This window comes from Oryzias melastigma, linkage group LG24, assembly GCF_002922805.2.
Source record: "Oryzias melastigma strain HK-1 linkage group LG24, ASM292280v2, whole genome shotgun sequence".
NCBI lineage: Eukaryota > Metazoa > Chordata > Actinopteri > Beloniformes > Adrianichthyidae > Oryzias > Oryzias melastigma.
The window spans coordinates 1,214,289-1,224,834 of record NC_050535.1 but is presented as its reverse complement, the minus strand read 5'-3'; the positions used below and the strand labels follow the sequence as shown (position 1 = coordinate 1,224,834).

At 41.9% G+C, this 10,546-nt stretch overlaps 2 protein-coding genes across 6 annotated transcripts in view; both read left to right on the top strand.

The window, feature by feature from the left end:
* Positions 1-6: 6 nt before the first annotated feature.
* On the top strand, positions 7-5,364 carry LOC112158180 (bromo adjacent homology domain-containing 1 protein). Its single transcript, XM_024291406.2, has 6 exons — positions 7-356; positions 1,516-1,853; positions 1,934-2,093; positions 2,162-2,241; positions 2,324-2,415; positions 2,490-5,364. Exons 1-6 carry the CDS (start codon positions 284-286, stop codon positions 2,677-2,679), a joined length of 933 nt encoding a protein of 310 aa, XP_024147174.2. The 5' UTR covers positions 7-283; the 3' UTR covers positions 2,680-5,364.
* Positions 5,365-5,510: 146 nt separating this feature from the next.
* Positions 5,511-10,546, top strand: part of LOC112157991 (echinoderm microtubule-associated protein-like 1) — an 8,022-nt gene continuing 2,986 nt past the window's right edge. For 3 of the 5 annotated variants that reach the window (XM_036210555.1, XM_036210554.1, XM_036210556.1), the window contains exons 1-2: positions 9,173-9,739; positions 10,011-10,131. In XM_036210555.1, coding sequence (XP_036066448.1) covers positions 9,325-9,739; positions 10,011-10,131 — 536 coding nt within the window. In that variant the 5' untranslated portion in view covers positions 9,173-9,324. Of the gene's footprint in view, positions 6,316-9,172; positions 9,740-10,010; positions 10,132-10,546 lie in introns of those variants that run through there. The other 2 variants (XM_024291139.2, XM_024291138.2) reach the window with 1 other exon arrangement.

Genomic DNA, 10,546 nt, shown 5'->3' with positions numbered 1-10,546 from the left:
GCACACCGCCCTCACCCTAAGCCACCACCCCTGCCTGTGCACCACCGACCCCTGCTACTCCAGCTACTACGTCCACATTGCCCATCCAACGCACACCGGGGCGCCGTCAGCCACACTGGCCACGCCCCCCCTCGGCTTCACCCCCTCCAGGTTGTGTCCTAATCACCTGAACGACTCCAAGCTCCTGGGGGGGCGGGTGTCCCACCCTGCGGGGTTGACCCACCCTTGCTGCAACCCCGTGACTTCGGCGTGTTGCGGCATTGCCGGCTACGCCTGTAACGCAATGCCTCCCGTCACCAGCAGGAGGTGCTCGTTTGGAGCAGGATGCTCTGGATGTAGGCGGAGCATCAAGACAGGTGAGTCCCAGGAGGGGGAAAAGGTTTAAAACTAGCAATTGTTTTCACAATTCTTCTCTGTTATGACGCATCTGAGCGAAAACACAGTTCTCTCTACAGACTCAAAATCTCGCCAAAATTCGTATGCAGATACCACCTGGTGAAAATCTCCAAAAAACACGTTGGGAACATTCAAAGGAAATTTTGAAATTATTACAAGAGGTCCTCAGGACTTGTAACCATTTTGCAGCCAAGTGTGAATTTTGCGATTTTCCTATTTTTGCACATTATGGCAAAAGAAAACTCACAGACATTAAGTGGAGCTTATAACCACAAGTGAAGTTTCATTGACCTTTGACCTTAAAAGAGGTCACCATCTTGAAAAAAAATCACCTTTAACACCTTCTACAAATTTAACCTTTATTTATCCAGGCAGGACAGATTAAGAACAGCCTTCTTATTTGCAACTGTGGCCTGGCAAAAGGCAAGACCTTTTGGCATTTAGGCTCCTCCTAGGGATTTCAACCTGTCACCTCCCAACTCCTCAGGAAGCTACTAGGGATAAAATGTTGATTTTAAAGTTTGTCGATTTTTAATGATGTTAGTGCAGCGAGTTTGCAAGTGGCGTTCCCCTGTTACCTGCATATTTCTTCCCAAAATGTTCAAAAAAGTTAAAAAAATGAATCCCTGGCTCTAGCTGAGCGAAATCATATGACATATGATATGAAGGTATAAAAAATGTGGGCGTGACATACATAAACATCGGTTGCTAAGGAAATAAAAAAAAATACTTTTGCAGATTCTGCAAAAAATTACATAGATCTGTCCATCATCCCCAGACAAACAAAAAATATAATGGTTGCTATGGAGATAAACCAACATAAAAGCTGCCTTTTTGAAAAAAGATTTTTTTTTAATGTGGTGGAGGGTGAGGGGCACATAGCAGCTACTCAGCCAAAGAGGAGGGTCAAATGGGGAATGTGAGGGTGGGGGAGGGTTGCAGCTTTAAAAAAATAAACTTTAATAATAAAAGGTGATTTCTGCAGGTAAAAATCTTAAAAAGGAAACTTGTTTGTTAAATTGTTGTTTCAACTTTTTAAATAAAGATCAATTCAAATGTATTCATCATTGTTTACATCATGATGGGGGATTGACTGACTGCCTCGCTTTACCATTGCAGAGAGTTACCCCCCCTCCGAGGACGGTCTAAGCCCCTCCCTCCTCATCTCCAGTTGCCCCCTGACCGGCGGCCCCACCTCCTCTCAGGCTAAAGCCCACCTGCTGACCCCCCTGTCTGGACGAAGCCGGCCCCCTCCCCGGTTAAGGCTGTCCAAAGCCTTCCCCCAGAGCGCCGAGGCCTCCAACGGCTCCCTGTCCGTGGGTCGCACTCGCGTTCCGGCGAAGCAGGCGGCGCCGGGTCTCGTCTGCGCCAACAAACAGAAGAAGGTCGGCCGCCGGCGCACCACCAACGGGTGGAGGGCCGTCGGCGCCCCCACCGAGAGGGAGGTCTTTATAGCGGTGAGTTGTTGACGAATTAGACCCCTCGCTAACACAGAAACACAAATGGTTTGAGCCCCTGCTGGATGTCTCCGCCTCAGGGCGAGGACGAGACGTCCCTGCGGCGCTGTTACGACGGCGTGGAGCGGGACGGGGAGGTCATCCGAGTCCGGGACACGGTGCTGCTGCGGTCCGGGCCCAGGAAGAAGTCCCTCCCGTACGTGGCCAAAATATCGGCTCTGTGGGAGGACCCGAAGACAGGTGAAGCCGGGGGGGATGGGCGGGGTCAGGTGGGCGGGGCCAGCTTGTTCACCTGTGTGTCTCTGCAGGAGAGCTGATGATGAGCCTCTTCTGGTACTACAGACCCGAGCACACTCAGGGAGGCCGAGATCCCCGCGCTCACTGTGAGGTGAGGCCGAACGCCGCCCGCCATGGTGTCCGTGACCCTCTGCGCCGCCGTTTCCTCATGATCATGTGACTCCTCCTTTCAGAACGAGATCTTCGCCTCTCGGCATCAGGACGAGAACAGCGTGGCCTGCATAGAAGACCGATGCTACGTCCTCCCCCTGGCCCAGTACTGCCGGTGAGGACGCCGTTCTTTCTGCCGGGGAACGTGGCAGAGCGTGCCGCCCGCCGCTGACCTCTTTGTCTCCTCAGATTTTGTGCCTTGGTGAAGCGGCGTGCTGAGGGCGTCCCTCGTGGCGGCGCCTGCCCGGTGCCGTCCCGTCCCGACTTTGCTCCGCCTTCCCACCGCTGTGTGCCCACAGACGTCGACCCGGAGCTGGTGTACCTCTGCCGCCACGTCTACGACTTCCGCTACGGACGCATCCTGAAGAACCTGCAGTAGCGCCTCCAACACTGACTCTTGGCCACGCCCCCAGAGGTTCTGTCCGAGCAGCCACAATGGAGGAGCTCCGCCTTCTCCTGGTTTATCCGAGCGGCGCGTCGGCGCTACGGAAACCGGAGAAAATGTTTTTTTTAATTATTTGGCGACTTTTAGGCAATCAGACGAAGCGAGCGGCTTTAGAGGAACTTCTGTTCCGCACAAACGGAGACGCCGTCCCGGAGCAGCAGCTTCTCCAGATCGGATCTAAAACTTCCAACGGCTCAATTTACACGAAAAGACAAAAGCCATAACCGAATCCCAGACACACTTCCTGGTTTGGAAAACTTTATCAGAGACAAAGAGTGTTTTATGCATCAAAGGTACAAGGTAGAATTATTAGAAACAGATCAGAACGGAAGAAAAAGGAAAAAATTGAGGAAAAGAAGTAAAAAAAAGAAGTAAAAAATCTGAATTTCTTTTGTTTGAATGTTTTATTCAGCCTTCAGGTAATTTCTGTTTGGAAATAATTTTTTCAATTTATGAAAATTAAAGTCAAAGTTTCTAATTAAAAAAACATTATCAAAAGTTGGAATTCTAAAGAGAAGTCAGAATAAAAAATAGAGAAGTCTAAGTCTTGAGATATAAAAGGTAAATATTTAAAGGGATAAAAGAATTTAATGATTTATTTTTATTTTAATGACTTTTTCTGCATTCTGGGACATTATTAGTTGAAAAACTAGAACTTTTGGAGTATTCATTTCTAATATCAATATAAAGTTAAAAAACAGGAATTCTAGTAAATAAATGAAAATTCTAAAGAAAACAGAATTTTCAAAATAAAATTTTGAACATTTAAAGTTTAATCTGTAAGTGGATGAAAGAAAATCAGAATTTTGGGATTCAAAATCCACATTTTAGTGTTTTTTTCAGTATTCTGGTAAATTATTAGATTCAAATTTAGAAATTTGATATATTTATTTCAGTTATAAAATTTTAAATAAGAATCAATTATTTAAAAAAAATCAGAAAAAAATGTGAAAAATCAAAATAAGAAAATAAGTCAAAGTTGAATCTTTGAATGGATTAAAGAAAGTAAAAAATGTTTTTTTTTACATTTTTTAATTTCATATTTCATAATTTTCATTTATAAAATTTAAAATCAGAAAAACTTTAAAGAAAACCTCAGAAAAGTCAGAATAAAAAACAGAAGAAGAAGTAAAAGGTAAACCTCTGAATGGATAAAAGAAAATCAGGATTTTTAGGCTCATAATTCTTATTTATTTGTTTCTTTCAGTATTCTGGTAAATCATTTGAATAAAATTCTTATCATAATGTTTTTTTTATTTCATCTTTTGGTAAATTCCTAAATTAAAAATCAGAAATTTAAAGTATTTATTTTAGTATGAAATCTAAGTTACATTTTTTTACTTATTTGACCATTTTCAGAATAAATAAATAAGATTCTCATCTTCCTTTCGCCTTATTTTAGTCTTAATTTATGGAATAAAAATAATCAGATTAGATTTGTGGAGAGAAACGCTTTATTTACGGCTAAAAAAATCAGAATAGTCGGTTTTCTGCAGAGTTTTTAACTTATAATTTTCACTAATTCGGACAAAGACGGTCAAAAATCAGTGGAAATGTGAAAAACAAAACGTGAGAAATCCTGAAGGATGAACGTCAAGATGTTTCTAAAACATAAACGTCAGTTTATGTTTCTTCACGCGGTAAAATCCTGATTCTTAGGGGTTTGAACCCTTAGCTGTGCTCGAGCGTGCACGCCCAAAAGCCATCTGAAAACTCGAGTCCAAATTCATCTTTTGTTTTCCTAAGAACTTTAAACAATAATGATAATAAGAGTTAATATATTCTCCTACTTTCTGCTTCCCTTTAGAATATTTTATTATGTCCTCAGATATGCAATCTATTTTTAGACGTAGTATTTTTGGAGGCGCCTTGTTTGAAGTTCAGTTTTAGTTTGGGAAAATTGATAATTCAGTCAAATAAAAAAATTGGGGGATAAAAATGAATAAAACTGAAACAATTCAAGCACAGGAGCCTCTATTTTTAGTGTGTTTAAGCTAGAAAATGATATATAAAGTGAAAAAATCTTTTTTTCATCACAGCTTTTATCGATTTCTAGAAAAGCGTCGAGCGGAGAGACTGATCTAGAATAAAACGGCTTTCTGTTATTTATGACATTTTTTGGAATAAAAATCCAAGTTTCCGACGTCAGAGACTCCTCCCTCGTCGATCCGTTCGTCCTCTAGAGGGCGCCACACGTTCAGAAGCTGCATCATCAGTCGAGGAGGAGCGCCCAATGAGACGTCTGTTCTCCCATATTTGCCAAAAACCCTGAATCTTAGGCTTTGCATGGGCTCACTCGCATCCTCCGTTACCGTGACAACCAGGCTGGAACAGCACTTTTTTTTCGAAACACGAGTAGCTTTAGCCGACGTCGGTCCGCTCGAGTGCGTCTCCATCCCTTTAGACAAAACGAAGCACCTGTGAAATGTGGCTTTTCTGACGTTGCTTACTGTTTTGATAAATGAAACGCAGAATAAAACGCTCTTGGATATTTTTTTGAAGTAGAAGAAATGTGTAGAGATCAGATTGTTGTCATGCTTTTGTAATTTTATTTTAAGGAATTATATATTATCCTGATTGATTTCATGTACTGTTGAGAGAATATTTATAAATTTGAAAGAAAAAGTTTGGACTCTGTATTTTATAATTCTTCCTGTCATTCCCCACGGTGTCCACCGGAGGGCAGCAGTGAGACAAACCCGTTTTCAGTGATTTTTGTTGGTCAGATTATTCACTAAACCACATTTGTTCCTCTTTTATGATTACTTTTCCTCTTTTAAAGTGATTTTCTTGTTCCTCTGGTTCATAAAGGATTGGATCTGTGTGCCATGAAACCAAAACAGCAGCAGAAGCCTCAATAAATGAGGTGGAAACATTGATCAGAGAAGCCTCAGGTGCTTTAATTGGACTAAAAACATTGTTTTTCTCCACGAAAATGGTGAAAAAGTCTCTAAAAAAGATATGCTTGCTCTTCCTTTGGAGCTGGGCAGCTTTGACAGATCAGCAAACAGACGCATCTGCTGCAGAGAGCATCACGCCAGCAAAGTGCCAACTAGACAGAAATGCTAATGCTCGGACCTGTTGTTTCTCAGCTGGTTTCATCCTCACATCCGCCTTATTCTCCTCCTGATGACCACAATTAATCAACTTCTGCCTCCTAATTTCTGAGCCCACTGGCGCCGGATGATGTTCCCGCTCTTGCAGCGAACCTGCCAGGCGTCACACGTTCAGTCATCTCCACTCCAGAAATCTCGACTTTTTCCTCACAGAAAGGAAGAAAGAGGCGCAGCTCCAGAGTCGGCTGCTCCCATAAGCTTCCGATGGCTTAGCGGATCCATAATCTGTCTTCAGGGTGACATCACTGCCCCTCGTCAGCCTTCAGGCGAGGGGATGAAGGCGAGGTGACAGCTCTTCCTCCTGTCAGAGTCATGGAGGAGGCCGAGGCCCTCATGGAGGAGCAGGTGGACCAGGGGATGGAGGAGGCGGCCCACAGCTTCCTGGAGAGACCCTCGCCCAAGGAGAGCTTCAACAGCGACTCGCTGCTGGCGCCGGACGCCGACTTCATGACGGGTGAGGAATCCTCTGAGGGGGGGGGGCCTTTACCTGCATGCAGGTGTTTGGAACTCTCTATGAAAAGAGGAGGTTCTAAAATGATTCTTTTAGATGTTTGCATCATAATAGGTAAACTGTGCAAATTATAAACTTCCAAACGTGTTTGTTGGCAATCTTTAAAGCCAAAAAGTTGGAATTTTGTGTTTTTAATCATTCAAACGTTCAATATTAAATTCAGATTTTGCTATAAAATAAAATAAAAAAAAATGGAAAGAGAGATTTGAGTTTGAATTATTATTTCACTTTGGATCAAATGACAACAGATCTGAAAGTGTGCACATGTGCACGAGTGCGCACAGATGCTGCTCTGTCAATCAAACGGCGTGGGAGCAGAGATTAAAAGCCCCTCCCTCCTGTGTGTCAGATTAAAAACACAAACATCTTTTTGTGTTTTCTCCTCTTTCCTGAAGCTGCGTTTTCTGTTCTCCGTCACTTTGACGTTTCTGCTCCAAAACGCCTCCAGGAATCCGTGCAGCAGAGGCCGAGCTTTGGCTCCACTAATTCTCTTTCACCGCGCCGGGATTATGTGCTATTCTAATCCCAATCCCATATGGAGTACATGGAGGTGGCATGAGGATGATGTCAGAGGAGGAAGATCAGAGTCTCGGCTCTGGACGGAAGATTAGTGCAGACAGAAAAACTGATGCAGGAGGAGGAAACTTCGGATTCAATCTGGATTTTTCTTAATTTATGTTTATTTATTGCTTTTATGACAACAACAAAAAATGATTTTATTTATCTTAACTTCACAAAACTTCAGTAAAAACCATTTCATTGAACAGAAATAAAACCTGATTATTTAATCAGATATAATCTGAAGACAGTCATCTCCTAATCCTTAATCCAACACACAGGTGTGAAAACTGATAATCTGATCTATCGATGGAGTTAAAGTCACTTCCTGCGATTTCCATTCAAAGTTTTGAGCTTTTCTGCATAAAAACCTTCATGACTTTATGATAAATGAACTAAACAAAGAAACAGGCGGAGAAAAACTGACGAAAACAAACACAAAATCAAATATTAGTCATGAAAAATAAGAAATAATGTGCTTAAAATGAAATAAAAGGTGAATTCCATGAGTGAAATACGTTTCAAAATCTGATATATTTAGTTTGAACCTTTTAAATAACTAAAATGGGAAGAATTACATGTAAATCTGGTTAATTTGTTTTTATTTCCCACCACTTTATTTTTATAGATTTGGCTAAAACAGCACAGCAGTGCTATTATTCTTACAAATAAAACAATCACATAAAGACACTTACGAAAAAAAAAAAAAAATGTAAGCAGCGCCTAATAGAGCCAACCATCCCCCTCCCCCTCTGCCCCATTAAAAAAACACTTTTTTCAAAATGGTGGCTTTCTGTTGATACTATCTCCATAGCAACCATTTAATTTTTTAGTCTCCTGAGTGTGACGAACAGATAGATGTCATTTTTAGAAGAATCGGCAAAAGTAACTTTTTGGATTTCCTTAGCAACAGAGGTTTTGTTAACCACGCCCACATTCATAATATAGTCGCGTCATATGTTATATTGTTTCGTTCAGCTTGAGCCAGCGATTCATGTATTCAATTTTCACAATGTTTTGATCAAAAAAGGAACGCCATTTTTAGTAGCTCACCACGTTCAAAATTAGCCAACTTTCAATTCCAACATTTTTTTCCAGGTACCTTGACTAGTTAGGAAGTGATGGACTGATGCTCATAGGTGGAGAATCATTTTTTATATTATAAACATATTTGTTTATATTCAAGATGGCTGCCTCTTCATGGGGTCAAAGGTCAACACAGTTTTGGTTGAGGCTGTAGACGTAACCTGTTACTATGTGGATATAATGTTGAGAAAATCGCTTGAATAAAAGTTTTCTTTTCTCATATCTGAAAAAAGTCAAATTTAGGAAATTTCCGTTAAAAATTCCCATCCCATAATAATTTAAAACTTTCCATGGAAATCCCCAACATGCATGTTTTGGTTTAATGAGGGGAAAATAAATAATTGTTGAGATTCATTTTTGATGGTCGCTGTGATGTCATCGTTTTTGTTGGAGGGGGAGGGGCAGAATGAATCAGCTGATTTTAAAGAAGCGTTTCTATTGTAGCTTTATCGTCTTTCATTGACAACATTTACGGTGTATTAATGTGTGTTTAGATCCACATTTCACAGAAACATCGTAGATTTTTAAAGTGTTTCTGTTAGCATTAGTCATTTAAATAATCAACTCATGATTTTATTATCCTCTAAAATGATCGTCCTGGTTATTAAATAATATTATTAAATACTTTTTTGGAAGATAAAGTTCAACAGCTTCATTTTGGAACAAATTTAAATTAAAAACCTTTAAGATTTTGCTGAAGTCTCTTTTTTCCCACTTTAAGATAGAAACAACTATTCGCAAAAGCCCATAAATGTGTGTTAAACTCATACGAACAGAAATTGATTATTAATAAAGATTTTTATTTTTTTTTTGAATCATTTCTGATGAGGTCACATGATAAAAATGGTTAATTTCTCACCTAAATCTGAAGGAAACTTAAAAACCAAAAGGAAAAGTTTAAAATAATTCAGAATGAATTAAATTCTGTGATGTTGAAGCAAAAAATCAGTTATGAAAAATATGAATTAAAACAGTTTTTAAATCAGATTTAATCTGGGATCAGACAGATTACATGGAAACATTTCTGAATCAAAGTGAAATTGTTTTTATTTGCAGTTTTGATCAATTTTTTAATCAAATATCTGTATTTTAGCACCGAGCTGCTATAGTTGTGATTGCTGTTTCCTCCTCTTTAATTCAGATTATGTGAGGGGGGGCGGAGCCAAAGGGGCTCAATCTGTGGGATTAACTCTGCAGAAACAATTCAGGCTAAAATGGTTCTGAAGCGACCCCTCCCCCACATCTAAGCTCCGTGAACGGCCCCGTCCCTCCCCGTCCCAGACCGGGACAGACCAGCCGAGGAGGAGGATGGAGGGGGAGCCGGGGTATCTGAGCGGAGTCCGGGGGGGGGTGTGCTCCCGAGAGGAGAAGAAGAAGAAGAGGAGGAAGACGGAGGACAGGAACTCCGGGGTCTCCTCAGCATCCAGCGGTTTCCATGGTAACGGCCTCCGCCGGGGCCTTTTGTTCAGGGAGACGACGGGAGACGTTTGGAGGGCTCACCCTCTGACCCAAACGCTTTCTCTCCCCCCCCTCCCTCCAGACGACCGCAGCTCCGCCGCCAGCGGCCTGGACGTGGCCGACCGCCTCACCTACCTGGAGCAGAGGATGCAGATGCAGGAGGACGAGATCCAGCTGCTGAAGATGGCTCTGGCCGACGTGCTGAAGAGGCTGAGCATCTCTGAGGAGCAGCAGGCTGCAGGCCGGAGGGCGGCGGGGCTCCGAGGTCGGCAAAACCAACCTCTTCCTTCAAAATAAGATGTCTTTAATGAGAAGAATAGTTGAGTTTAAGATGCAAACAAAAGTTTTAGTGGATATTTATTCAGATTTTGTGTAAAAAAATGTTTTAAAACTATATATTTTTAATTTTTTAAGCTCTTATTTTGAAATTTTAATAATAATTACTCTTGTGTTAGTCCTTTTAAATGTCCCCCCCATTCATGAAAACGAGGTTTCCCTGTCGCCATGGTGACCCCAGACTTCCTGTGTGTCCACAGCCAGACCCGTGTCCTTAGCCCTGCCCCCCCGGCCGCCCATGGTGACCTCCCCCCTGAAGAAGTGCCCCACCATGCCCTCCTGCTCCACCCCCAGGAGCTTCAGCCCGACGCCGTCCCGAAGGTACCGACCAGCAGACGTCCTGCTTCTCTGCTCAGATGAAGCTCATTTTATGTTTCTGAAAGGTCGGTCGGATGTTTGGAGGGTCCTTCCTGCAGGGGCGTGGCTACATTTTTGGGGGGTTTCATACAAACCCCCCCAGGACGCTCCAAAAGTCAATAATCCATCACAAAAATACAGAAAAAATACAGAAACAGATGATAGTTTGTTTAAAACAACAACTTATTGAACAATTGAAGTGCGTTTTATACATGTAAACAGTTCAAATGAACAATAAAGTTTATTTATAAAAAACTAAAATGTAGAAAAACTTCTTAATAATTTCTTTTTAATGGCTTGTTGTTGTTATTTGTTGCCTGCTTTGCCTCTTGGTAAATAAAGCCTCCAAAGCAGGATTAACCCCCCCCCCCCCCCCCCC

Excerpts from the sequence above, each read along its gene's own strand:
- LOC112158180 (XM_024291406.2), top strand. The coding sequence starts at position 284 with ATGCCTCCCGTCACCAGCAGGAGGTGCTCGTTTGGAGCAGGATGCTCT. Across the intron at positions 357-1,515 it reads TAGGCGGAGCATCAAGACAG|AGAGTTACCCCCCCTCCGAG; the intron begins GTGAGTCCCAGG and ends TTACCATTGCAG. Across the intron at positions 1,854-1,933 it reads AGAGGGAGGTCTTTATAGCG|GGCGAGGACGAGACGTCCCT; the intron begins GTGAGTTGTTGA and ends TCTCCGCCTCAG.